The sequence below is a fragment of the Pleurodeles waltl genome, chromosome 4_1 (genome assembly GCF_031143425.1).
Source record: "Pleurodeles waltl isolate 20211129_DDA chromosome 4_1, aPleWal1.hap1.20221129, whole genome shotgun sequence".
NCBI lineage: Eukaryota > Metazoa > Chordata > Amphibia > Caudata > Salamandridae > Pleurodeles > Pleurodeles waltl.
This window is the reverse complement of record NC_090442.1, coordinates 10,364,127-10,392,114: the sequence shown is the minus strand read 5'-3', so window position 1 is coordinate 10,392,114 and position 27,988 is coordinate 10,364,127. Positions and strand designations below refer to the sequence as shown.

The 27,988-nt window shown below is 47.7% G+C and overlaps 1 protein-coding gene across 1 annotated transcript in view; it reads left to right on the top strand.

Moving 5' to 3' along the window:
• LOC138288404 (zinc finger protein 572-like) overlaps positions 1 to 19,717 on the top strand; it is a 48,658-nt gene extending 28,941 nt beyond the window's left edge. The window contains exons 2-3 of the mRNA XM_069229963.1: positions 5,640 to 6,784; positions 18,897 to 19,717. Coding sequence (XP_069086064.1) covers positions 5,640 to 6,784; positions 18,897 to 19,717 — 1,966 coding nt within the window. The remainder of the gene's footprint in view (positions 1 to 5,639; positions 6,785 to 18,896) is intronic.
• The last annotated feature ends 8,271 nt before the right edge of the window (positions 19,718 to 27,988 follow it).

Genomic DNA, 27,988 nt, shown 5'->3' with positions numbered 1-27,988 from the left:
CATGTGCTAGTTATTTTGTTGTAGTGACCAGTGTTTTAAGCTGGTAGTTGAACTATTGCTGAGAGAGCTCCTAGAGCTGGGGTGGGAGGTTGGTGGGAGGTAAACAGGACTGGTACAGTGAGTTCTGCACACAAATAATGTAGAGCATTAATTCAGTGTGAGGATCTGAGTATACTATGTAATAGGGCTAGGTAGCCGTATTGTGAAGTACACTCCCAGGGAGCTTTGGGAAAGAAAAGTTTTGTTTACTTCACCTCTAGTTCAACCCTGGGCAGCTGTGGCAGGGAGCAGTAAGGCACAGTAAACAAACTAAGTGTAAAGCATTTAACCACATGTTATATAGCGAAATAAGAAAATCACACACCAACAGACACAGCAACAATTTATAACAATAGAGTGTATTTTTATTAATTTTTGGAGTCTTTGATCATTAAAATCGTCCAGAATGTTCTGGAGTTACAGATTTTAGAATGTTTAAATACTTTTAAGTGCAACCACAAACAAGCATTGGCAAACATAAAGTAGGAAAACTTTTGGGAGGTCTGGATAACTTAGAGTGTTCTGGCCCGGCTTGGGTGACCAAATCCGACAGGGACGAGCACCAGAGGGCCAGAAAGGATACTTTGCAGAGTTGGCTGCCCTCCAGGGCAATTTTTAAAGCAAGTTTCCAACTTTGAACACGACCGCCATAGGAAACAACCGAGTATTCCTGATGCTAGATACAGGCAAAGATGCTCACAAAGATGCTCAATTTGTGGTCCGGTCAGTTGGGGTGTCTCTGTGGTTCTTCAGTCCATGGGTAATGTGGGGGCAAACCTGGTCACGTTGATCAACGTCCCTCGAAGTCCTTTCTTTTGCAGTAGTTGCACAGGTGCTGCTGTATGTAGGAGGCTGGACTGGCTTGTAGTGAGTACCAAGGGGTACTTGCACCTTGCACCAGGCCCAGTTATCCCTTATTAGTGTATAGGGTGTCTAGCAGCTTAGGCCGATAGATAATGGTAGCTTAGCAGAGCAGCTTAGGCTGAACTAGGAGACGTGTGAAGCTACTACAGTACCACTTAGTGTCATATGCACAATATCATAAGAAAACACAATACACAGTTATACTAAAAATAAAGGTACTTTATTTTTATGACAATATGCCAAAGTATCTTAGAGTGTACCCTCAGTGAGAGGATAGGAAATATACACAAGATATATATACACAATAGCAAAAATATGCAGTATAGTCTTAGAAAACAGTGCAAACAATGTATAGTTACAATAGGATGCAATGGGGAAACATAGGGATAGGGGCAACACAAACCATATACTCCAAAAGTGGAATGCGAACCACGAATGGACCCCAAACCTATGTGACCTTGTAGAGGGTCGCTGGGACTATTAGAAAATAGTGAGAGTTAGAAAAATAACCCTCCCCAAGACCCTGAAAAGTGAGTGCAAAGTGCACTAAAGTTCCCCTAAGGACAAAATAGTCGTGTTAGAGGAATAATGCAGGAAAGACACAAACCAGCAATGCAACAACTGTGGATTTCCAATCTAGGGTACCTGTGGAACAAGGGGACCAAGTCCAAAAGTCACAAGCACGTCGGAGATGGGCAGATGCCCAGGAAATGCCAGCTGCGGGTGCAAAGAAGCTTCGACTGGACAGAAGAAGCTGAGGTTTCTGCAGGAACGAAAAGGGCTAGAGACTTCCCCTTTGGTGGACGGATCCCTCTCGCCTTGGAGAGAAGTGTTTTCCCGCCGGAAGGACGCCAACAAGCCTTGCTACACGCAAATCGTGCGTTTGGCGATTTTGGACGCTGCTGGGGCCCAGGAGGGACCAGGAGGTCGCAAATTGGACCTGAAGAGAGAGGGGACGTCGAGCAAGACATAGAGCCCTCACTGAAGCAGGTAGCACCCAGTGAAGTGCCAGAAACAGGCACTACGAGGATGCGTGAAACGGTGCTCGCCGAAGTTGCACAAAGGAGTCCCACGTCGCCGGAGACCAACTTAGAAAGTCGTGCAATGCAGGTTAGAGTGCCGTGGACCCAGGCTTGGCTGTGCACAAAGGATTTCCGCCGGAAGTGCACAGGGGCCGGAGTAGCTGCAAAGTCGCGGTTCCCAGCAATGCAGCCCAGCGAGGTGAGGCAAGGACTTACCTCCACCAAACTTGGCCTGAAGAGTCACTGGACTGTGGGGGTCACTTGGACAGAGTCGCTGGATTCGAGGGACCTCGCTCGTCGTGCTGAGAGGAGACCCAAGGGACCGGTAATGCAGCTTTTTGGTGCCTGCGGTTGCAGGGGGAAGATTCCGTCGACCCACGGGAGATTTCTTCGGAGCTTCTGGTGCAGAGAGGAGGCAGGCTACCCCCACAGCATGCACAAGCAGGAAAACAGTCGAGAAGGCGGCAGGATCAGCGTTACAGAGTTGCAGTAGTCGTCTTTGCTACTATGTTGCAGGTTTGCAGGCTTCCAGCGCGGTCAGCGGTCGTTTCCTTATCAGAAGGTGAAGAGGGAGATGCAGAGGAACTCGGCTGAGCTCATGCATTCGTTATCTAAAGTTTCCCCAGAGACAGAGACCCTAAATAGCCAGAAAAGAGGGTTTGGCTACCTAGGAGAGAGGAAAGGCTACTAACACCTGAAGGAGCCTATCAGCAGGAGTCTCTGACGTCACCTGGTGGCACTGGCCACTCAGAGCAGTCCAGTGTGCCAGCAGCACCTCTGTTTCCAAGATGGCAGAGGTCTGGAGCACACTGGAGGAGCTCTGGACACCTCCCAGGGGAGGTGCAGGTCAGGGGAGTGGTCACTCCCCTTTCCTTTGTCCAGTTTCGTGCCAGAGCAGGGGCTAAGGGGTCCCTGAACCGGTGTAGACTGGCTTATGCAGAATTGGGCACATCTGTGCCCAACAAAGCATTTCCAGAGGCTGGGGGAGGCTACTCCTCCCCTGCCTTCACACCATTTTCCAAAGGGAGAGGGTGTCACACCCTCTCTCAGAGGAAGTTCTTTGTTCTGCCATCCTGGGCCAGGCCTGGCTGGACCCCAGGAGGGCAGCTGCCTGTCTGAGGGGTTGGCAGCAGCAGCAGCTGCAGTGAAACCCCAGGAAGGGCAGTCTGGCAGTACCAGGGTCTGTGCTACAGACCACTGGGATCATGGAATTGTACCAACAATGCCAGGATGGCATAGAGGGGGCAATTCCATGATCATAGACATGTTACATGGCCATATTCGGAGTTACCATGGTGAAGCTACATATAGGTAGTGACCTATATGTAGTGCACGCGTGTAATGGTGTCCCCGCACTCACAAAGTTCAGTGAATTGGCTCTGAACAATGTGGGGGCACCTTGGCTAGTGCCAGGGTGCCCTCACACTAAGTAACTTTGCACCTAACCTTTACCAGGTAAAGGTTAGACATATAGGTGACTTATAAGTTACTTAAGTGCAGTGTAAAATGGCTGTGAAATAACGTGGACGTTATTTCACTCAGGCTGCAGTGGCAGGCCTGTGTAAGAATTGTCAGAGCTCCCTATGGGTGGCAAAAGAAATGCTGCAGCCCATAGGGATCTCCTGGAACCCCAATACCCTGGGTACCTCAGTACCATATACTAGGGAATTATAAGGGTGTTCCAGTAAGCCAATGTAAATTGGTAAAAATGGTCACTAGCCTGTCAGTGACAATTTGGAAAGAAATGAGAGAGCATAACCACTGAGGTTCTGATTAGCAGAGCCTCAGTGAGACAGTTAGTCACTACACAGGTAACACATTCAGGCACACTTATGAGCACTGGGGCCCTGGGTTACCAGGGTCCCAGTGACACATACAACTAAAACAACATATATACACTGAAAAATGGGGGTAACATGCCAGGCAAGATGGTACTTTCCTACACTGTACTACTGGGGCAATACACCGCAGTTGGAGGCAAAACCTTTGGCGGGGGCTTGTCCCCTTGTAATCCAACAAATCTGGTCACTGATAGCTCTCCTGGGTCTAGCAGTCTTTGTTCTATCTCTGATTCCTTTGTTGGTGCGCCCGGGGACAGGTAGTAGGGAAACTTCCACAGAGGCTACCAATTTGTCTATTTGGGCCCTTTCAATTCTTGTGTCCCTGATGTCAGTTCAAGGACCAGCCACCTGATCCTTGGAGTCACTGGAGTTGGTGAAGTTTGGAAATCAAGTTTTCCAGAGGTCAAGAGCCACAGGCAGGTTCCCAGCTCACTAGGCCAAAAGTGCAGCAGATGCAGTCCTTTCAGCGGTGCAGCTTCTCTTTGCACAATCGAAAGCCAGCAGGATAAGCCTTCTCCTGTCCTTTCTTCTTTTCCAGTGGTGAACTAAGGGTAAGGATGCCAGGGTTGCCCATTTTATCTTAGAAACATGCCTTTAGAGGACCACGCGATTACTGGCCAACGGGCTATTGGGTCCCCTCCTCTCTGTTGATGCAGTTCCTGTGATGTGTGGCACCATGCTATCCCAGAAGTGCCCCTTCTTTCCCCTTCCAAAATGGCATGACCCTTCCTTGGTTTTGAGGAGCAGGTTACCCACCCTCTGGGTGTGGCTACCGGTGGGCTACATGCCCATATCAAATCTGGTTCTAACCATGGTCTCCCCCTCTTGGCCCTGTCTCCTAAATGTCTGCAGAAATAAAAGGCATACTGCTCAGGAGTGTTGTTCCCAGCAACCCTTCAAAGGTGCTTCGCCTGAAGCTCAACTTTTACGCTAACACCCTTTGCACCCTTCCTGGGGAGGAGGTCACACCTCGCTCCATGGCTAATGCCTTTGTTCCCAGGTAAGGGAGTCATTCACACATCTCCCCAGGCGGCCAGTTTAAATGGCCGTTTTGAGGCCACTATACTAGCTGCAGTGCAAGGTAGCAACTTTCTAAAAGTTGCATAAAATTAATAGTGACATTAAATCTGATCTGACCATCAATCGGATTTAATTTCACCATTAATTTGATGCCTTACTTTACCTGGTTAGGTGGCTCCCTTCAGGAATTAGACGTGTTTAAGGGTAAACCATTTAACCCTGTGTTAGCTAATGGGGCTTCTAATTTTCCCCAGCAAAATGACAATTTGGAAGTGTTGCTGGAAAGATATATAAAAACATATGCTTCATTCACAAATATACTGCTCCCTGCCATATGACTTTGTAGCCCTGCTTTAAAAGAGTCTGACACTGCCCTTTCAAGTATTCAGTGGCACCCCGAAGTGTCTTTCACGATTTGTGCACGCAGTCTGGCACAAACAGTGCTGCGGTCCTGTGTGGACACTCTGCCTTTTATGTCTTGGGTACCATATATTAGGGACTTATAAGTAAGGCAGTGCTTGCCAATTGGGGGGTAGCCAAAGAAACATACTTTTGTATAGAGTTAATCACTGGCACTGAGGTATGGTAAGCAGGCCTCAGTGAACTCTTAAAGTAAAAAAAACAAGCAGCATCAGTTCCAAAAAGTGGTGGTGAACATGCAAAAGGATGCATTTCCTTACATTTAGATTTTAGTAATCTGAAAAGGGTGGCATATAGCATTACAAATAATGAATCATATGTTTACTTAAAGCTGAAACTGAGAACACAGGGGCTTGGCAAGACAGGATGGAGTATTGTGACTTAATTATCATGTGATGATGTGTTTTTCTGTTCTCTCTTCTTCCTTTCACAGGCACTTGAATATCAGAATGGGGAGAAGACCAGCTCCAGGAAAAAAAAGAAAAGTACAGTGTTCACCTGAACCCGTACGAGTCACACTTCCATCTTCTCCTGTCCGTAATGTTTCAGCTTCAAGATCCAAAAATAATGCTGAGAGGAACCATCAGCTGGAGCCGCTATCTGGGAACCTTCCCAATGTGATCCTTTTATCTATGCTAGAGAAGTTGGATGCCAAATTGGATAACTTGCAGAATACCCTAGAGGATTTACCGTCTAGGGTCACTGGGCTTATGGAGCAAATATGGATAGCACGGGGTCAATATCACCTTGACAATGGTAGTGTGTCTTTGGAGGTGGTCAGTCCGGTGACAATTGGAGAATATTCTTTCAGTAGGTCCCCTCCGGTCCCTCTTTCAGTCAGGGCAAGGGAGCAGAACCAATACCTTCAACCTACACCCCCATACGGGTGTGAACCACAGCAGAGCCAGCTCCTCAAGCCCATGTCTCTGGATGGCCGTGAACCACAGCAGAACTGTACTGTCTCCAGGTGGCCTCCCGATATTCCAGTCATCCCAGGTGAGCCAAGCCTTGGTCTTCTGCCAGTGACTGATGATGAACAGGAATCACAGCAGGACCAGTACATACAACTAGTGATCCCAGATGAACACAAACCAGAGGAACACTTGAAGAAGGAACCATTGTATGCAGACATTTGGGACCCACAACAGAACTTCTTCATGCAGCCATCAATTCACGAAGAGCATGGGACACAGCAAAACAACTGCAGACAGCCAGTGCTCCCAGATGAGAAGGAACCTGATGAACAAGAGCTGTTGTGGTTTGATCGCGAGGGTCCACATCAAAACCACTGCACACATCCAGCATTTCAAGAGGACCAGAGTCTACAGCACAACGCATCCCTGCAGCATGTGCTCTCTGCACATGAACAACATCAGAGCTGCAAGACGGAGCCAATGCACCCTGAAAACCTCGATCAGGAGTATGACCTACAACAACCGTGTACTGATGCGCATGGCCTGTCTGTATGCTCATCATTCTTGGCAGAGAATACTGCTGATAGGGGTGGAGCTACCACCACAGATCCATCAGAGAGAGGACATATGGAATCAGATGTATTGCTGTCCAAAGACATTCCAGGTATTTGTTTTGTAATAAGTGGGTACTAAACTGTGTAGTTCTGAAGAAGGAATTTAACATAAAATTCTCCCAAGTGGATGTTTCCAGATTTTTAGTAACACCTGAAGTGGGCTGAATTTGAGTTGTGTGAAGTGGTATCTTTGGGGGGCCGTGATTTGGGTGAACCCTCACAATTTATGAATACATCTGAAGTGGTTCTGTACCTGGTATCTCCTCTATTTCCACAATGGAGTTGTTCCATACTCTTCAGAACTAGGCTGAGAATTGGGACTCTGCATATGAAAAACAATGAGCATTCTGGTCCATGCATAATAGTCCACATTCCGGTCTCAGGAGCTCTGAGGAATTAGTGGCAGAATCTGGGATTTAACCCCAAGCACCTTCGTACTCCTCGTCCTTTAAGTGTCAGATGCAAGCGAGATGTTAATCACTGAGAGTAAAAGACAGCGTCCTTTTTTCTTGCTAGTGCAAACTAAACATATTAAAGATGGCTCAGGAGGGGAGGGGAGGAAGACCGTGTGTAGAGGAGAAGGTGATGTGTAGGTCAGGCTTGGTCTGTAGTGATGGAATGGATAGGGCAAGGGCCATGGCATCTACAGTTTTTTCTTAAACATTGACTGTTTTACTTTACTTTGTAAGGACATGTGTGTAGAACTGGTGGACCTGCAGGTCAGAGAGGGCCGGTTTTGTACTGTTTCATGTAGAACAACATATCAGTTCAAGGGGGTTTGAACATTAATTAGGGTCTGTGATGCTGTAGTCTGTAGGCTTATGCACACAGTATAAGGTGGTCTGAAGGTCCAGCTTGTTTAGTTGTATTGTAGTATACAGGCATTTGCTAACATTTATTATATCTGAAATGGGCACCATTATAATGCCCCTGCTGTGCCTGCAGGTATATATCCCTTTACATTTCTGTCACTTTTTCCCACCACTAAGTCCCCAATATCAGCAATACCAGTAACTCTGCTGCGGGGTGGTTGAAGGTAATGGTGATTTTTCTGAGATATGTGGAATTACTGGGGAAATATGACATCTGCTTACCCCGGTAATTCTAGAGTAGGTTGATTTCTGAAGAAATTGTTCGCTCTATGACCATGCCTGTGCGAACAATAGCTTTGCAAATTCACATGCATTTCTTAGAGTCGATTCATATTTTCGCCATCTTTAGATGGCTAATGTATCTTGGCGCCTGTGTAGACTATCCAATGTACATTACGTTGAATGCACTAAATGGTGCAGTACCCTGTGTTAGGATAATCCCAAAGCATAGTCCTCCACTTTGATATCTGCCACCAAAGAACCTCTGATACACTCACTGACTACTCTATTCATCCTCTCTGCTTGCCCATTACTCTGTGGGTGATAAAGACTAGTACATTTATGGCTGATAACAGTTCCACCAAAAAACAAAAAAACTCCATCTCCCTCAAGACAAATTGTATAACTTTATCCAGTACCAATTCACCAAAAACCCACTTTGGCACATACAAACCTCACTTCCAAGCACCTTGGTATGTAGTCCACAAGCACAATGGCAAATTTCTGATGCACATGAAGCATCTGAAACAGATCCAAAAAATCAGTGCAATTATCTTGGACTGGCTGCTTGCAACCAACCCAAGTGCTGTTAATTAGATACAAATCAAAAAGGACGCTCAGTGAGGTGCATCACATACGTATCTGATGCATTATAAATTTAATAAAACACTAGCACAAGCACATATATTGGCAATGATAGTTAAACAGTATATATATATATATATATATATATATATATATATATATATATATATATATATATTTATATATAGAGTGTTTTTATTCAATGATGGTTATAGTTAGAGGTAGATCATAAGCTAGCTACAATAAGTCATGATGCAGTGAATTGAAGTAATTCTGTCACTGAGACTAACAAAGGAGAATCCAGCCTTTCAACCTAGATACTGACCCCAATGGCCAAATTAGTCTCAGAATAATATATAAGCACAAAGTACACTACTAGCACAATAGTAGTGAAACACACAGAGGGTCATTATGAGTTTGATGGATTGAACATACTCTGCAAGAATGTTTAGAGATCTTTGTAGCCTGACCTTGTCCGCGTAAAGTAGGTGTGTCAATGAGCACCCTCCCAGGTGAGGGGGGTGGACGTTTCCGGAATCCAGAGCAGGTGTTAGGTCTGCCATAAATATATTGGACAGATGAGAGCGAGTAAACAGCTTTGTTTCAGGCCAAGGGTTGTAGAGATTTTCCTTGAAAGCCTTGTGCCATCGCCCATCTTTATCCATACCCATGTGTCTAAGTATAGAGCAATTATTGCGTTGAGAAGGGGGGCCTGAAGGCCCCATTGCATAAGCTTGCTCCAGAGCAGATATCTGTTCACTCGATCGAAGGCGGCTTCGAAATCGATGAAGCCAAGATCTAGTTTCCTATGCCGCCATTTACTCTGCTCTACCAGGAGGGAAGTTATTAAGATATTCGTCGTAGTACCCACTCCTTTCCTGAAGCCTGTTTGTTTGATGGGGATGATTTTATATTTTTGAGACCATGTTGTTAGTGCAGCAAGGAGCAGGTAGGCGTAGGTCTTTGCCTCAATGATAATAAGGGCGATTAACCTGTAGTCCCCCGGATTGGCTTTATTGCCACCCTTGAAGATTGTATTGATTATAGAGCCTCGCCAGCTCTCAGGGATGCCTCCTCCTAAACTTGCTTCTAGGTAGTAAGGAGGTTAGCACTTCTGAACAGAAGACTGTTTCTTCCCTAAAAATGACTTGTGGAAGGCCATTTGGGCCCGGGGCTCCTTCCCGGTTGGCCTTAAGGAGTGCTCGGTACGTCCTATCAGACGACTGGGTGAGTTTGATCGTCTCCCCGTTGTCCAGTGAGATGTTTTCTGTGTCGGGTGTCCATGCTGGCAGTTGCGGGGTGTTACCCTGGGGTTGTGCTTTGCTGTAAAGATTGTCTTAAGGTGACTTACCCAGGCCTTTTCCGGGATGTTTGAGTTGTTAATTGAGTTTCCTCTCATATTTAGATTATTGATAATACTCCAGAATTCCCTGGGATTTTTCCCTTTAGCGGCATGTGTTATTTTTAGTCAAAAGGAGCTCGTGACTTTGGCCTTGTCTTTATGTATTTGTCTTTTGTGCGCTTTCTTTGAGTTCTTCAGTTGTTCCCAGAGTAGCAGGTTGCCTAGGCGTGCCTTCAGAAGTCTCGCAAGCTTCCTTTTAGCTTTTTTGAGGAGTTGAGCTTGTTTTGAGAGGTGGGCCAGAGTGACTCGACGAGTTGGCTGTGATGGGTTGTGATGGGAATAATGGTCCAGTATTTTCACGCGGAAGTCCTTCCAGGCATCCATTATGTGTTCGTGGGTTTCAAGGTTCTCCAGCATCTTCAACTTTGCGGATAAAGATAATGCTTCTATTGTGGCAGATGACCAGCGTAGTCTCTTCAAGCTCGTTAACTCTATTGGCCCCATTTGTGGTAGGGCAGGTTCGTGAACAGACAAGGAGGACCTTAGGGTCAGGATTTGATACAAATGGTCACTGGAAATGGTATATTCTATTTGAAATTGCTGTACTAATGGGATCAGGGGTAGCGTGACTAGGGTGTAGTCTAGAATAAACCGTGAATTAGGGCCGTGGAAGGTGTGGTTCGGGGGGAGGGTCACCAGTGAGCTTTTCGTTTAATACCCATAATTTGAGGTATTCCAGTTGTGAGAAAGTAGCCTCTTTCTAGCCTTGTTACCCCCACTTTTGGCCTGTTTGTGAGTATATGTCAGGGTGTTTTCACTGTCTCACTGGGATCCTGCTAGCCAGGGCCCAGTGCTCATAGTGAAGACCCTATGTTGTCAGTATGTTTGTTATGTGTCACTGGGACCCTGCTAGCCAGGACCACAGTGCTCATAAGTTTGTGTCCTATATGTGTTCCCTGTGTGATGCCTAACTGTCTCACTGAGGCTCTGCTAACCAGAACCTCAGTGGTTATGCTCTCTCTGCTTTACAAATTTGTCACTAACAGGCTGGTGACTAAATTTACCAATTCACATTGGCATACTGGTACACCCATATAATTCCCTAGTATATGGTACTGAGGTACCCAGGGTATTGGGGTCCCAGGAGATCCCTATGGGCTGCAGCATTTCTTTTGCCACCCATAGGGAGCTCTGACAATTATTACACAGGCCTGCCACTGCAGCCTGAGTGAAATAACGTCCACGTTATTTCACAGCCATTTTACACTGCACTTAAGTAACTTATAAGTCACCTACATGTCTAACCTTTACCTGGTAAAGGTTAGGTGCAAAGTTACTTAGTGTGAGGGCACCCTGGCACTAGCCAAGGTGCCCCCACATTGTTCAGAGCCAATTCCCTGAACTTTGTGAGTGCGGGGACACCATTACACGCGTGCACTACATATAGGTCACTACCTATATGTAGCTTCACAATGGTAACTCCGAATATGGCCATGTAAAATGTCTATGATCATGGAATTGCCCCCTCTATGCCATCCTGGCATAGTTGGCACAATCCCATGATCCCAGTGGTCTGTAGCACAGACCCTGGTACTGCCAAACTGCCCTTCCTGGGGTTTCACTGCAGCTGCTGCCAACCCCTCAGACAGGCATCTGCCCTCCTGGGGTCCAGCCAGGCCTGGCCCAGGATGGCAGAACAAAGAACTTCCTCTGAGAGAGGGTGTGACACCCTCTCCCTTTGGAAAATGGTGTGAAGGCAGGGGAGGAGTAGCCTCCCCCAGCCTCTGGAAATGCTTTGTTGGGCACAGATGTGCCCAATTCTGCATAAGCCAGTCTACACCGGTTCAGGGACCCCTTAGCCCCTGCTCTGGCACGAAACTGGACAAAGGAAAGGGGAGTGACCACTCCCCTGACCTGCACCTCCCCTGGGAGGTGTCCAGAGCTCCTCCAGTGTGCTCCAGACCTCTGCCATCTTGGAAACAGAGGTGCTGCTGGCACACTGGACTGCTCTGAGTGGCCAGTGCCACCAGGTGACGTCAGAGACTCCTGCTGATAGGCTCCTTCAGGTGTTAGTAGCCTTTCCTCTCTCCTAGGTAGCCAAACCCTCTTTTCTGGCTATTTAGGGTCTCTGTCTCTGGGGAAACTTTAGATAACGAATGCATGAGCTCAGCCGAGTTCCTCTGCATCTCTCTCTTCACCTTCTGATAAGGAATCGACCGCTGACCGCGCTGGAAGCCTGCAAACCTGCAACATAGTAGCAAAGACGACTACTGCAACTCTGTAACGCTCTCACGTTATTTGGGCGGTTGGCAACCCTTTGTCTGTCTTCACCACCACCATATTGACCACCTTCTTTCTAGTACTATTCCTGCATATTCTACCTAAAGTCCCTAACAAATTTCATTTAACACATTCTTCCCTTCTAGGAAGATACTGTTAGATGAATCTACATGATTCACATCTGAAACAACAATTATCCATTTTGAAAAATGTTCTCCTTGGAGGTGGTGGTTTTGCTTCAACTTTACCAGATGTTTCCTCAATTCCGTTGTTTAATTCTTTTTTTAATCTTATTTGCTGTTTCTTCGACTGCTTTTTCTAATGATAGATTTGTACATGTATTCTCTTATTATAGCTCCTTGTCACCAGTGTGTATCCAGTTTATAGCTGAGCATGTTACCTCTAGTATAATATGCTCTACTCTTAGTATAAAAATCATAATATTGGATTTTATGTAATTTGTGTAATTGAAACTATCCATGAAGTTGACAAAGCTCTTCAAAAGGTCCTGCAGTACTAGAAATCAAGATAGCTTCATTAGCATACAGTGAAGCTGGTACTGACTGGCAGCCTACCTTAAAAAGGTCGCAATCTACCGTTCAAAGAACCTTATTCAAATTATTGATATACAAAACCAGTAAAATAGGCCTTGATATACAACCATGCTTGACTTCCCTATTCAAGGCAAATTTTGAAGTACACTCACCTGAAGACCCATAATGAACAGTAGCAGTGAGATCAGTGTGAAGCTCACTAAGAAATCTCATAGTGGACCTGTCAACACCCATGGCCAGCATAATGCCCTGGTCCACCGTACCCTTTCCAGCCTGAAAACCATATTGTACCTCCGACAGAATCTGCTGCTTGTTAGCCCACTTGGTCAACCTGCCTAACAGATTTATCCCCATCACCTTTACAGTGGAAACAATCATAGAGATGGGGCCACAACACAGATCGTCATTTTTTTCACCCTCAGGAACAATGACAGAATTTGACCATGAGGACGGAAGTTGTTGTCTAATGGCTAGATTGATATAAAGAGATAAAAAGGGTGTTTAGTGAAAAAGAGGGCTCCTACACCATGTAGTTGTCATGGAAAAAGTTTTTTTAGATCCAACAAAATAGCGATTGAGAAAAGAGCACAGAAAGCACTTCCTTCCTCATTAGCAACCAGCTCTAGCTGCCTCGTGGTCACCCCGCAACTGCATTCCAACCGCGACTTTCTTGGGAACCCTAAATACGTGTCATAACACGTAAACCCTAGAGCAGGGTACCCAAAGGTCAACATTTGATTTAAAAGCAATGGGTGGTCCAGCATCAGAGCTGGGGCTTTATTCTTTGTGAGATCAGTAATGGAAACCCTAACTTCTTCTCAATTGAGCACTAACAAAGACCAAAGAAAGGGACGTAGACTTATCCAGCTGCACATCTGTGCCACCATCAGGGGCAGGGACATCCTAAATGGTAGCATAGCGCTTAAGCCATGACTATACAGAAATAACCTGAGAATAACACTCCTCGAAGAACAAGTTAAAAGAGGACAATTAATTATTTCCCAGCATTTCAAACATTCTTTGGAATTATATGAGCTCACCAAATCTTCTCAGACTTCTTGCCTTAATATCAACTTCCTGCTCCTAATGGCAGAATGATAATCGCAACAAGATTTGACTTTAGTTTTTTTTTCTGGGCTTCTCCTTTAAGGCTTCCATGGGCTTTTCGTGAGTTAGTGAAAAAGAATGGTCAAATCATCTAGGAGTTAGAAGACTAGTCCTACTGGTCATAATGATGGATTTCACCTCAGTGCAGATGGTAGTAATAGAGGTTGAAATCTACTGGTCTTCGTAAAAGCAAGTAGAAAAATCCTTGATAGAGTTGACTGGGAATAAATTTGTCCCAGCTAATTCCCCATCCCTGATCTTTAATAGAAACTGGCTCGCACAAATCGTGATTGAAGGGTACAGAATTATTTGCCCAGGTGAAAGTAGCATTAAGGGATTATGGTTGCTTCAAGAGTCCCAAAACACCTCAAAGTTCAATAAAGAAAGAGCCAATCCCAAGGAAACAAAAATAAAATAAATTACAGAAAAATAGCTTCTCCTGAAGAAGGTGGGCCCACTCAGAGAAAGACTCATGAATGAGCTAAGATCTTAAAGCAAGACCAGGTTGAAGCTGCTAAAAATAGATTTTAACAGTTCACCATCAGCAGAGAGACCAAAATGGTGCGCAACTGGGGGAGAGGAGACCACTTGCAAGCATCCTGAATGGGACCGGCCTCACACTGGTGAGTGTTAAAATCACCCAGAAGCACTGTGGAAAGTAATGCTTATCCAACAAATCTCTTAGCTTGAGTGCATTGTCATCCGGGATAGGGACGGGTTTGCGTTTATAAAACTAACAAGCAAATTATTTCCATAATACCGAAATGAGAAGCAAACAGCATGCAAATTCAGGGAACTAGTATCCATTTGCTTAGCATCGGAGGTCGGGCTTAGAGAAATAAAAACTAAGAGACCCTTTTTAGCTCTACCCGAGCCAAAACCTGTCACCTGGACTATAAAACCCTTGTAACCCTCCAGTAACAAACAGTTCGATGCCCCCCAAGTTTCATGTAAGAAAAACACTTTGTGCTTCCTCAGCAAAGAGACCCACCCAGCATTATTAGCATTTTCGGATACCCCAGCCTTATTCCAACTTAGAATAACCGGTTGACCTTAAGCAAACTTTTCCAGAATCCTGTCACTGTGGTGACGCTGTCGTCAGAGGGCGTGCCACGGGAAAGTCATTCATTGTCATTGAGCCAAATCAAAGGGCCAAACCTATTTTGGGTAGAAACGCCTTGAGTAAGGTCTCTAACTGCAGCTCCAGCATGAGTAAGTAAGGGCATTTGATGGGGCATTTTAGGAGCAGAGGATTTAATTGTAGGTCTATAAAAATAACACAAAGGGAGGGACTGCTTAGTGGCATGGGTCATACACAGATGTGAGAGCCCCATCAACAAATGGCCAGCAATACTAGGATTATTAAAGTTCACAACAATACAGCCCTATTTTAGGTAGCCTGCCGAACCAGCCTACCTTTCGTGCCATAATAATAGAATTATACAAATGTAGATTTTTTTTTCTTAACTGCCCCTCTAACCAATGAATAACTTCGTTTTATTTTAACTGTGGGAAACCTTTGACTGGAGCTAATCAACTAGATGAGCTGGGATGGTATGCTGATCACCGGTTTCTGATGATGTTAAGTCCCGGGACCGTACTGTTGTAATAATACCAGACAGAACCCCTAACGCAGGCGACTGAGTAGGTGGTAATGTCTCAGCTCGATCGACAAAGCAAACTTTCCCTTAGCCAACCAATCATTACAAGCTGGAAAATTAGATTGTAGTGCCTTTTGCAGTTCATGAAAGTGATTTACATGCATGTCACCCACAAATTCCGGTGACACCACAACATTGCTATGGTGCCCCGACTTTTGCAACTTTCTTTCTTTTCCGAAGAGGCTGAGGGGTGGTGATGGTCGAACAGAACCCTCTGCAGGTGGCTGAAGGCCTCAACCAAATGTACATTGCCCGCTGTGGGTGAACTGGAGACCTCACCTGTGGAAGGAACACCCCCTGCAGGTGAAGGCCTACAGCCAGTGATGCGATTGTTATGTATGGCAGCAGATGCGCCTAGACCTTCTTCTACTGAGATGATTTCGTTGGTTATTGCGTCAACAGCAGAAGTCCAAAACTGTTAGAATACTGGAACCCCTGCACTGTTGTTTTCGGTCACAAGGTGCGGGAGGTTGTTTAGGTTTTCCCTTGACACCAGCTAGTGCTGAAAACACATAGAGACTACGGAACTGCCCAGTTGTATCTGGAGTTAATTGTGAGCAACGAAGGCAAACGGTGGAGTCGGTAATAAAAAGACAGTGAATGTTAGAGGGGTGGCTCAGCCCAGACTCCACTGGACTCTGACGGGCGTGGTCAGCCTGTCCTTGTCCCAGGCTTCGGCTGCGTGCCTCCAACGCTGCAGGACAGTGGAAAACGTTGTTTATAGCTCAGGCTCTTCTTGTCTTAGTCATCTGGGGCAGCGCTTAGGATCCTGGGATAGGTAGTCCCTGATGCTGGCATTGATCTGTGTGATCTCATGAGTGAATGTTAGGTTCAGATCATGTTTAGTCAGTCTCTGGAGAAAGCTTTCAGCTATTTCCTACGTTCTTCCCACATTATTTTGTGATGTCCAGACCACCTGCTTCTCTCGTCAGCCCTTGAATAAACGTGCACAGTTGGGGAAAGCAGCTGCCATTGCTGTACCAGAGGTTTGCCTGAAATACATACTTTAAATATGAAAATATTGTTGTGTAGGCAAAAGTCTAAACATCAGTGTATATTCATTTTGAGATATTGTTCTATTCCAAAACAAGTGTTTGCATGCGCTTAAACCTTACGTGTGCTATTTACGTACATTTAGTGAAATCACATCCTAGATAATTATCAAATTATTGTTTGTTGTAACTGTTGAGTCGCAACAGTGCAAAACACAATAAGTCCGAATTTTCTACTCCATCCTTATACAGTGCTTGGCAAGAGATTTTATCCCACATCCCCACCTTATCGGAGGACTTTATGATAATGCTGTTGTCATTGCGTAATGTGTTAAAGATATCCAGATTGTCATGAGGCAGTGAGGAGTTATATGTGGGTTTCCTTTTGAAGCCACATAGGATCCCCTGATCTATCTGTACCCCCGTTCTAGCATGGCTTCCCACTCTTCTGTTGCACATATATTTCCATTATCCTGCCCCAATGATGTTTTAAAGTATCAGTGTCACTTGAACACGTTACTGTTTTTGGCTCCGCTAGTCTCCTGTTCATTGGCTTAGGCCTGATTTGATGTGCCTTAACCAGCTTCAGGTCTCTTAGAAACAGAAATAGGTAAATTCTACATGGACTGTAATCAAAGTGCCTACTGGGGCAGGAATATAAGCCAAGGTTCAGGAGATACTGTTCATCCATTGTCAGATTGATAATAGAGGGTTTATTCCCACCTATGGTCATGCCTTGACTTGCTCATCACCTTTATCTCCCTGTGAGGCGAGTTGTCTTTTTGTCTTCCAGCTGCTCCTTCTTCTCTTCCTCTGTTGGTGCCACTTTTGTTGTGTCTTCCCTCTTTTATGACTTTCCACTGTCCACCCCAGTCTGAGTACCTGTACTAGGCTAATGAAAGTTGCAGTTAGGGTTTCTTCTTCTAGGGGAGTACCAGCAGAATCTCCTGAGTCCGAGTGACCTTCTGAGCTGGACTCCACTGTCAGAAGCTCCTGTTGTCTTTGTGTCAAAGTCATTTTTTACCTCTCTCCTTACTTCATCGTATTGTGTTGCAAAGGTTAAGACTCTTCCCGGTCTGTGCTCTTGCTTTTCCGGTTAAAAATGGCTTCTTTTTTTAGCCTTTCCCTTTTCCTCATGTTTTGTCAGTCTAGCTGTCATCCCTTTTATGAAGTTAATCACTGGTTCGTCATTCTCATTCCCTTAAGACCAGCTCTTATTTTCAAACACAACAAATGCGTCGGAGAACTCCAATAGACTGCAGACTTACAAGTGTAACAAAGAAAACAACATGTTAGCAGGCCTTTTCCATCTATGGACAAATGGTCAGGAACAAAATCCTCATATCCATCAGGACCGTCCCGGGGCTGGTCCAGTTTAGGACAGAGTTGAGGACTCACCTCTTTAAACAAACTCTGTGCTTGTCTTTGTCCCTGTACAGTGCTCTGCAGCTTTTAGGATAGGTTTGCACCATAGAAATCTATACACATATACATAAATAAGCTGGCCCAACCTACACTTACGTTTAAGTACATTTGACAAAACTCTAGTTAAAACGTTTGTGGAAGGGTTGAGAAGGGTTATTGCCACCTAGAGGACTCTGGCTCCCAGTTGAGATTTTAATGCATTCAGAATGTGATGGTGGTGGCGTGGTGTGTAAAATAACGACTAATTACCAATGAGATTAATTCAAGCATTCCATCCATCACTTTATGTAAACTTTAATATGTCATCCTAAGTGGGAAGAGTGTGCTCAGATGTGGGTAAGGTGTACACTGTGTCACTGGAACCAAGCTATACCCAGCCGATGAGCCCTTAACAAGGGTGAAAACAGCCTTGGATTGCTTGTGTTCGGTTCAGGGGAGACCTGGCTTGACAGTTCTGGCTGGACTGTTTCCCATTGGAGCAAGGTCAAGACCAATTTGCATATAGCTTGGTTCAAACTGAGGTGGTATGGTGTGCGAAAGTAACGAAGGACTGGGATGTGTCCCAAATAATTACCAAGGGCTGAGATTAACACAAATACCTCTTTTTCCCTCCTCCCCAAATGTAAAGATTTTTCTAAGTTGTTGCACAACATGGTGCCACACCATGGTGCAAATGGAAAATATTACTTGTAATGTTGTCGGGTCACACGTGCGCCACCTACTTGCTGTGTGGGTGGAAAGTATATAGGTTACTCATTTTCACTAAGCAGTTTATTTTCTATATTGCACATGTAAACAGATGTTTGTTTATGGAGAAAACATACAATAATTTAAGTTGGAGTCTGCGTGCTGAAGCATTCTGCATTTCAGCTACAGGATCACGGTCGTCCTCCAAATCGAAACTCAATGTTTGAACTAAACATGTTTTTTCAGAGCCCAGAATGTGACGGCAGGATAGTGCACCACATGTGATCTGCAGTACGACAAGCAACAAACGATTGCTTACAGGTAGTAACATTCCCCTTATTTCCTAGATATTAGTCCACCTTTCACGTATTATAGCAATGTATTTGTTTCAAGAAATATTTCCTGTGTGTAACTTTCAGTGTTGTTTTCACTCCACAGCACCGCAGTCTCGGAGAGAAAGTCTGAATGGTAACGAGATACAGCACGCTTCTGCTGGAAGGAAGAATTTTGCTCACAAAATGAATGAAAAGAAACACCAAAGGTTACACAAGAGTGAGAGTTTTAACAATGTTGCACTTCTAGGGCCCAAAAGAAAACAGAGCGGCCTAGGAGCGTATCCGTGTGCTGAGTGTACGAAGACATTTACTGGAAAGACGCATCTTTTACTGCACGAAAAAACACACACAGGACTAAGACAGTGTCCCTACCCTGAGCAGGAAACCAGGTCTGCTGCTGAGGCAACTCTTATACACCATGAAATAACTCACAAAGGAGTGAGGCCCTTTCACTGCTATATCTGTGAGAAAAGCTTTACTCAGAAGGGAAATCTTCAGAGACATCACAGAACACATACAGGAGAGAAGCCTTATCAGTGCAGTCTGTGTTTTATGAGGTTTGCTTATAAGGAAAGCCTTGTATTCCATCACACTATACACACAAGGGTGAAGCCTTATCACTGCCCTGTGTGTGGCAAAGGCTTTGACCGCAAGGAACGCCTTGCAGGACATCAAAGAACACACCCAGGAGAGAAGCCTTATCAATGCAGTGTGTGTGCAAAGAGGTTTAATCATAAGAGAACCCTGGCACACCATCAAATCACACACAGAAGGCCTTTTCACTGCAGTGTGTGTCGCAAGAGCTTTGACTGTAAAGAAAAACTTTTAGGACATCAGAGAATACACACAGGAAAACGCTATGTTGCTGCACAGGGTATGAAAAAGGTTTTAAACAAAAGGCGGCTCCTCAGCAACATCAAGTAACACATAAAAGACAGAAGCCTTTCCAAAGCACTGCCAAAACAGCATCACTTAAAAAAAGAAAGCTGATCTTTTACGTTATCTAAGAATGTATAGATGAAATTAGTCCAGCTACAGCATCTAAGGATCCATCAGGGCTGAGGTTCTCACTTTCTCAGAGTAGAGACTGTGCAGTCTCTCCGATGTGAGGCAATCAAGTGTGTAGATAGTACCTTCACTGTGTTTTTAGAGTAGTCCAAGTGTTACAAGTACAGTTTGCACCATTGTTGGTTCCGAAGACAACTTATGGAGTTTAATAGAGTAATTGTTTTGGAAGCACATTTGTCGCTTGGACTTTTGTATCCACTGAGCTTATTGTTTGGATTCATATAGACGGATTACTCTGGGCCCTATGCCATCAGTGAGTGCACAAGGCTTTCCTTCAAACCTTTACGTTGAAGCAATTGTTCTAGTGTATGGAGTCATGAAGCATACTGGTGAAGGTTGTCTCCTCTCCCATTCCCCCTCTGCCCCCCCACAAAAAAGATCCAGCCACATTCATCTGTGGCCTTGAAGCATGGGACCTACAGATGCCCGGTATTAGGCCTTGTGTGAGGCTGCTCTGGAGTCACGCAGACACCAGTGTCCAGCTCACCACCCACAGCTGGGCGTGTGTGGGGCTGCTCTGGAGTCACGCAGACACCGGTGTCCAGCTCACCACCCACAGCTGGGCGTGTGTGATGCTGCTCTGGAGTCACGCAGACACCGGTGTCCAACTCACCACCCACAGCTGGGCATGTGTGAGGCTGCTCTGGAGTCACGCAGACACCGGTGTCCAGCTCACCACCCTCAGCTGGGAGTGTGTGGGGCTACCGGTGTCCAGCTCACCACCCACAGCTGGGCGTGTGTGAGGCTGCTCTGGAGTCACGCAGACACCGGTGTCCAGCTCACCACCCACAGCTGGGCATGTGTGAGGCTGCTCTGGAGTCACGCAGACACCGGTGTCCAGCTCACCACCCACAGCTGGGCGTGTGTGGGGCTGCTCTGGAGTCACGCAGACACCGGTGTCCGGCTCACCACCCACAGCTGGGCGTGTGTGAGGCTGCTCTGGAGTCACGCAGACACCGGTGTCCGGCTCACCACCCACAGCTGGGCGTGTGTGAGGCTGCTCTGGAGTCACGCAGACACCGGTGTCCGGCTCACCACCCTCAGCTGGGCGTGTGTGAGGCTGCTCTGGAGTCACGCAGACACCGGTGTCCGGCTCACCACCCACAGCTGGGCGTGTGTGGGGCTGCTCTGGAGTCACGCAGACACCGGTGTCCAGCTCACCACCCACAGCTGGGCGTGTGTGAGGCTGTTCTGGAGTCACGCAGACACCGGTGTCCAGCTCACCACCCACATCCGGGCGTGTGTGAGGCTGCTCTGGAGTCACGCAGACACCGGTGTCCAGCTCACCACCCACATCTGGGCGTGTGTGAGGCTGCTCTGGAGTCACGCAGACACCGGTGTCCAGCTCACCACCCACATCTGGGCGTGTGTGAGGCTGCTCTGGAGTCACGCAGACACCGGTGTCCAGCTCACCACCCACAGCTGGGCGTGTGTGAGGCTGCTCTGGAGTCACGCAGACACCGGTGTCCAGCTCACCACCCACAGCTGGGCGTGTGTGAGGCTGCTCTGGAGTCACGCAGACACCGGTGTCCAGCTCACCACCCACAGCTGGGCGTGTGTGGGGAGGCGATGTTGCTTGTAGCAAGACCTGGATCTGAAGCAGTAGTGGATCCTATTAGTTTTTATCGGGAATCAGGAGTTCAGTTTAGCCTTTAGGCTTGAAGGTCTGTGTCCCGTCACCTAGTGACTTTTAACCTACGTGGGCTGCTCTGTTTTAGCACCTTTATTTAATTATTTCTTCAAACATGGCTGCCATGTTTATAGTTAGGACGATGTTTATATTACACATTATCAGTGCTACTTCGTAAAGGTGTCCTTATCAGTGTCAGATGAAGTTATGTAGGTATTCACATTAGGTACTTTCCTACTTATGTGCGACAGTCACCAGAATGTGCTTTTCAAGGAATTGTTTCTAGAATTGCCATCCAAGTATTCCTTCTTATAAGTTGTTTGAGAACACACCTGCGTCAGCGGTCCCACCAGATTTGTATAAATACATCTCACACAGACAAGGCCATCAGAGGGATTCCTACCGATGCCATCAACGCTATCTATGCTACACGTTGCTTTGATGCAGACCCAGCCTTCGTGTCCTCACGGAGTCTGATCTAGAAACCTCATTCCAAGGTAATGAGGGTTGGGGGCGCTTTCCATGGACATGGCAGTGGCACGTTAGGTTTATCAAACCTAGCTCTCTTCTAGGTTAGGGGTTAGGTTTTCCATTCTAGGGTACTAGGCCTATTTCACAACTATTCATACTTCATGTATTTGCAAGATGGTGGGGTTTTGTGTTCATGACTCTCATTTTTACCATTCTGTTCCTTGCGTTGTTCTTTATCCTAATTATTGCAGCTCATGCACTTTACAGTAGATCGCAGTATTGTTGAAATAAAACCTATTGTAAACTTCACTGCATCTCCTTCATTGCCTGTGTGTGAATGAGACTTATTGCTCATGTCAGAAAACGCTAATCTCCGTTTAACCACAACCTCCCTGAGATGTCGTCTTATTGAGTCCAAGCGTAAAGGTTGGTACAAATCACCTTTTACTGTTATGTGTTTGGTGAGGTAATGCTTGTGGGCTGGGAGGGTTGGGGCGACAGTTGTGACTTGTTGTAGGATAGGCATAGTCGGCTACAAACAAAAAAGTGCTGTCAACCTTAAACCAGCAGTCTTGCCTAGAGCAAGAGTCAAACTACGACACCGCGAAGTCAAAGAAAAAGGATGTAAGAGTAACGAAAAAACATGTAAAATGTGGCCACTGGAATGAGTCCTAAGGAAGCAGCCCCCTGAGTGAAACAAAAGAAACAAATAACAGGGGAAAGAGCACATGCTTCTTGTGTGTAGGACAGAGCCGTAGCCTAGGACATTTCACCAGTTTCCTTGTCTGGCCAGTCACTGGTGTCACTCAGTCCACTCTATAGAAACAATGTAGTTTTAAGATGGCAAACTTGAACTGGGTGCGCACACAGAATACCATAAACATAGGGCTGATCTTGGTATGTATCTGCTTAGGTTGCAATTATCACACTGAAACCTAGGTGGAAACAGATACAGAGTAAGGGAATAAGCTAAGATACCAACCTCCATCCAAGAGTTAAGATACCAAGCTACAGACTGGTTACAATATGGTCTGAGTTATAGGTTCTAAAGACCTTCTGGCAGCACAGATCGCAGCAACATGCTAAAATAACAATAAAGAACTAGGTGAACAGTAAACCACAAAGCCCCTTTATTTCCTTTAGGGTGCCATTCTGATTTTCTGAAATACATGAAGTAGTTGTCCACAAAACCATGCTTGGTGCCCTTGATAGCCCAACAGGAGTTCTAAGTAAAGCAGCGCTCTGTATGTACAAACATTTTCTGTGTTTGGATCTACAGGACTGAAGTGTAGACATGAGTAACACATATAGGGACTCATTACAACCCTGGCGGTCGGTGTTAAAGTGGGGGTAATACCGCAAACAGTCCGGCGGAGAACAAAATGGGATTACGACCGTGGTGGAAACCGCCAACATAGACAGCCACTTTAACACTCTGACCGCCACGGTGGTACAAGCAAACAGCACGGCGGACACCGCCAACAGACAGGCGGAAGACAATGTACCGCCCACCCTATCACAACAGGCCTACCCGCCACCTTTTCCAGGGCGGAACTAACGCGAACAAAAACACGGTGGAAACAGTACACAGAAGGGAAAACACTCAACTCTCCACACCTCACGAGGAACCAGGACGCCATGGAGCCCGAATTGCAGATACTGCAGATGATGGTCTTTTTGCTCCTCTATCAGGAGCTCCAATGACGGCGGCGACGACCACGGTTAGTACTGCACCTACAACACAGGGGAGGGAAAAGAGAGTGACACACAACACCCCCACCTCCACCCTCACCACAACACCATACACACAAAATACATGCTGCAACATTACATATACACCCCCCCCACCCCCTGGAAGAACGCAAGGACAAAAGGAAATGATTTGAACAAATGTAATCATGTGAAATATCATTATCAAAATTCAAAATCCAGTATATACAATTATGTACACCAACTACACAAGTCTGGATAGTGCACCAATCATTGTCCTTGGACCACTGGGCCCAAAATGCATGGGCGAGGCCCACACATGATACCGGACTCCAAATGGAGAGAACACTGGAGGGGCATCAGATAGAAAATATACAGGCAGCTCAGGGGGAGAGGGAGGTGGTGCACCTCAGCCTGATGAACGCACAGCGCCACTGCTCCACGAGGGGGCTCCATGCCCACAGTTTGGTCCTGGGGGAGTGCAAAGCCACAGTCTCTCAAGTCTTTCCAGTGGGTGGTTTGCCCACTGCTTTATCCTGGGGAGTGCAAAGCCACAGTCTGTCAAGTCTTTCCAGTGGGTGGTTTGCCCACTGCTTTATCCTGGGGCGTGCAAAGCCACAGTCTCTCAAGTCTTTCCAGTGGGTGGTTTGCCCACTGCTTTATCCTGGGGAGTGCAAAGCCACAGTCTCTCAAGTCTTTCCAGTGGGTGGGTTGCCCACTGCTTTATCCTGGGGAGTGCAAAGCCACAGTCTCTCAAGTGGATAACAGTCTCTACTGGTACTGGAGGGGGCATGGTGCCCAGAGTGCTTCATCCTGCCAAGGACTGAGGTAGTGGATGTGATTCTCCACTGGTTCTGGAGGGGGGCTTTGTGCCCAGAGTGCTTCATCCTGCCAAGGACTGAGGTAGTGGATGTATTTGTCCACTGGTTCTGGAGGGGGCTTTGTGCCCAGAGTGCTTCATCCTGCCAAGGACTGAGGTAGTGGATGTATTTCTCCACTGGTTCTGGAGGGGGCATGGTGCCCAGAGTGCTTCATCCTGCCAAGGACTGAGGTAGTGGATGTGATTCTCCACTGGTTCTGGAGGGGGCATGGTGGCCAGAGTGCTTCACCCTGCCGAGGACTGAGGTAGTGGAGTTGATTCTCCACTGGTTCTGGAGGGGGCATGGTGCCCAGAGTGCTTCATCCTGCCAAGGACTGAGGTAGTGGATGTGATTCTCCACTGGTCTGGAGGGGACATGGTGCCCAGAGTGCTCCATGTGCAGTGTGGCCGGAACAATACACTCACCTGGGTGTGTGTGCCACGAGATTGCAGAGGTACAGGTAGCATGATACGCCATGGAGGCAGTGACATACCCCACACTGCTGCGGCTTCGCATTCCATATGCAGATGACAACTATGATGACAGTGATGCTTCATGGAAGCTGCCCAGGGTCCTCACCACCAGCCTCGGACGACTGACCACTGGGGATGGTAGCCATGTCTGCAGTGGTGCCACTGTCTGAGGACGTCGCGGTGCCGCTGGCGGTGCTTGCGGCAGTGTCAGTCGTGGTGGTGCTTGCGGCAGGGTCTGTGGCGGCGGGGTCTGTGGCAGCGGTGCTGGCGGCGGGGTCTGTGGCGCGGAGCATGTGTCAGCACCAGCTGAGTAAGAAAGCAGGATGTCTCCGGCAGCCTTGGACGGCTGCCCACCGGGTAAGAGGCTGGGGACTGTCGCAGCGGCTGTAGACGTGCCAGAGGCAGTGCAGGTAGCGGTGCAGGTGGCAGTGTTCTCCGCCGTACAGGTTGGTGTGGACGTGGACAGAAGGTGTGACACTGGTCCCTCAGTCGGTGCCTCATGCCCTCTCCTGACCCGCCCTTCAGTTTTTGGCCCATCCCCACCTTTGATGGTGGCGCAGTTGTCTTGCCACTATCCCCTTTCGTTTTCGCTGACCGCTTGGTGGCAGGTGTTTTCGGCTTCTCCCACCGGGATGTGGGCACCTTTTTAACCTTGGCAGGTGGCAGAATGTCCTTGCCCTCGCTCCGTGGCACACTGGCAGCCCTGATGTTTGGCGCACTCCATGACCCCGCAATTGCTGGCACCACTGTGCCTGGGGATGTGGTGGCTGAGGTGCTGGTCTGAGACCTGGAAAGCCTGGCCCTAGGGGAAGGACGGGGGGGGAGGTGTAGGCAAGAGGTCAGCCAGGAAACGTTTTTTAGATACACTGGGACGGGTAGATGGAGGGGGTTTGGGAGTAGAGCAAGAGGTAAATCAAAATCAAATCATTAACATTTATAAAGCGCGCTACTCACCCGTGCGGGTCTCAAGGCGCTAGGGGAAAAGGGGGGGTTATCGCTGCTCGAACAGCCAGGTCTTTAGGAGTCTCCGGAAAGCGGAGTGGTCCTGGGTGGTCCTGAGGCTGGTGGGGAGGGAGTTCCAGGTCTTGGCCGCCAGGAAGGAGAAAGATCTCCCACCCGCCGTGGAGCGGCGGATGCGAGGGACAGCAGCAAGTGCGAGGCCAGAGGAGCAGAGGAGGCGGGTGGGGATGTAGAAGCTGAGGCGTCTGTTGAGGTATTCCAGTCCCTTGTCGTGGAGGGCTTTGTGTGCGTGGGTGAGAAGTCGGAAGGTGATCCTTTTGCTGACTGGGAGCCAATGCAGGTGTCTCAGGTGTGCGGAGATGTGGCTGCTGCGGGGTACGTCGAGGATGAGGCGGGCCGAGGCGTTTTGAATGCGTTGCAGGCGATTTTGGAGTTTGGCTGTGGTCCCGGTGTAGAGGGTGTTGCCGTAGTCCAGGCGGCTCGTGACGAGGGCGTGGGTCACGGTTTTTCTGGTGTCGGCGGGGATCCAGCGGAAGATCTTACGGAGCATGCGGAGGGTGAGGAAGCAGGCGGAGGACACGGCGTTGACTTGCTTAGTCATGGTGAGAAGAGGGTCCAAGATGAAGCTGAGGTTGCGGGCGTGGTCTGTGGGGGTCGGTGCGGTGCCGAGGGCCGTGGGCCACCAGGAGTCGTCCCAGGCGGACGGGCTGTTGCTGAGGATGAGGACTTCCGTTTTTTCAGAGTTCAGCTTTAGGCGGCTGAGCCTCATCCAATCTGCGACGTCCTTCATACCCTCTTGTAGGTTGGTCTTGGCGCTGGCGGGGTCCTTGGTGAGGGAGAGTATAAGTTGGGTGTCGTCGGCGTAGGAGGTGATGATGATGTCGTGCTTGCGTACGATGTTGGCGAGGGGGCTCATGTAGACATTGAAGAGTGTCGGGCTGAGTGATGAGCCTTGAGGTACGCCGCAGATGATCTCGGTGGGTTCTGAGCGAAACGGAGGGAGGTAAACTCTTTGGGAACGGTTTGCGAGGAAGGAGGCGATCCAGTCCAGGGCCTGGCCTTGGATCCCGGTGGAGCGGAGGCGGGTGATTAGGGTGCGGTGACAGACAGTGTCAAAGGCAGCCGAGAGGTCGAGGAGAATGCGGGCGACTGTTTCACCATTGTCCCTCAGGGTTCTGATGTCGTCTGTGACTGAGATGAGGGCGGTTTCAGTGCTGTGGTTGGTTCGGAATCCGGTTTGTGAGGGGTCGAGCAGGTTGTTGTCTTCCAGGAAGGTAGTCAGTTTGTTGACGGTCTTCTCTATTACTTTGGCTGGGAAAGGCAGAAGAGAGATGGGGCGGAAGTTTTTCAGGTCGCTCGGGTCAGCCGTAGGTTTCTTTAGTAGGGCGTTGACTTCGGCGTGTTTCCAGCATTCGGGGAAGGTAGCAGAAGAAAAAGAAGAGTTGATGACGGTCTGGAGGTGCGGGGCGATGATGTCGTCGGCTTTGTTAAAGATGAAGTGCGGGCAGGAGTCCGAAGGGGCTCCGGAGTGGATAGAGTTCATGATGGATTTGGTTTCTTCCGTGTTGATGTGGGTCCAGTTGTTGAGGGTGAAGGCCGGGGGTGCGGGTTCGGTGGTGTTTGGTTGGGTCTGGTGTCCGAAGCTGTCGTGGAGGTCGCTGATCTTGCGATGGAAGAAAGTGGCGAGGGATTCGCACAAATCCTGTGAGGGCGTGACGGCGTTGGCGTTGGCGCTGGGGTTGGAGAAATCCTTGACGATGCTGATGAGTTCTCTGCTGTTGTGGCTGTTTTTGTCCAGTCTGTCGGTGAAAAAGTTCCTTTTGGCAGCGCGGATCAGGTGGTGGTGTTCACGGGTAGCGTTCTTGAGGGCGGTCATGTTTTCAGCGGTGTGGTCCTTGCGCCAGGCTTTCTCAAGGGCGCGACAAGTTTTCTTTGATTCTTTGAGGGTGTCAGAGAACCAGAGGTTTTTTGGTGTTGGTCTGTCGATGCGTGCGTTTGAGGGGAGCAAGGTTGTCTGCGCAGT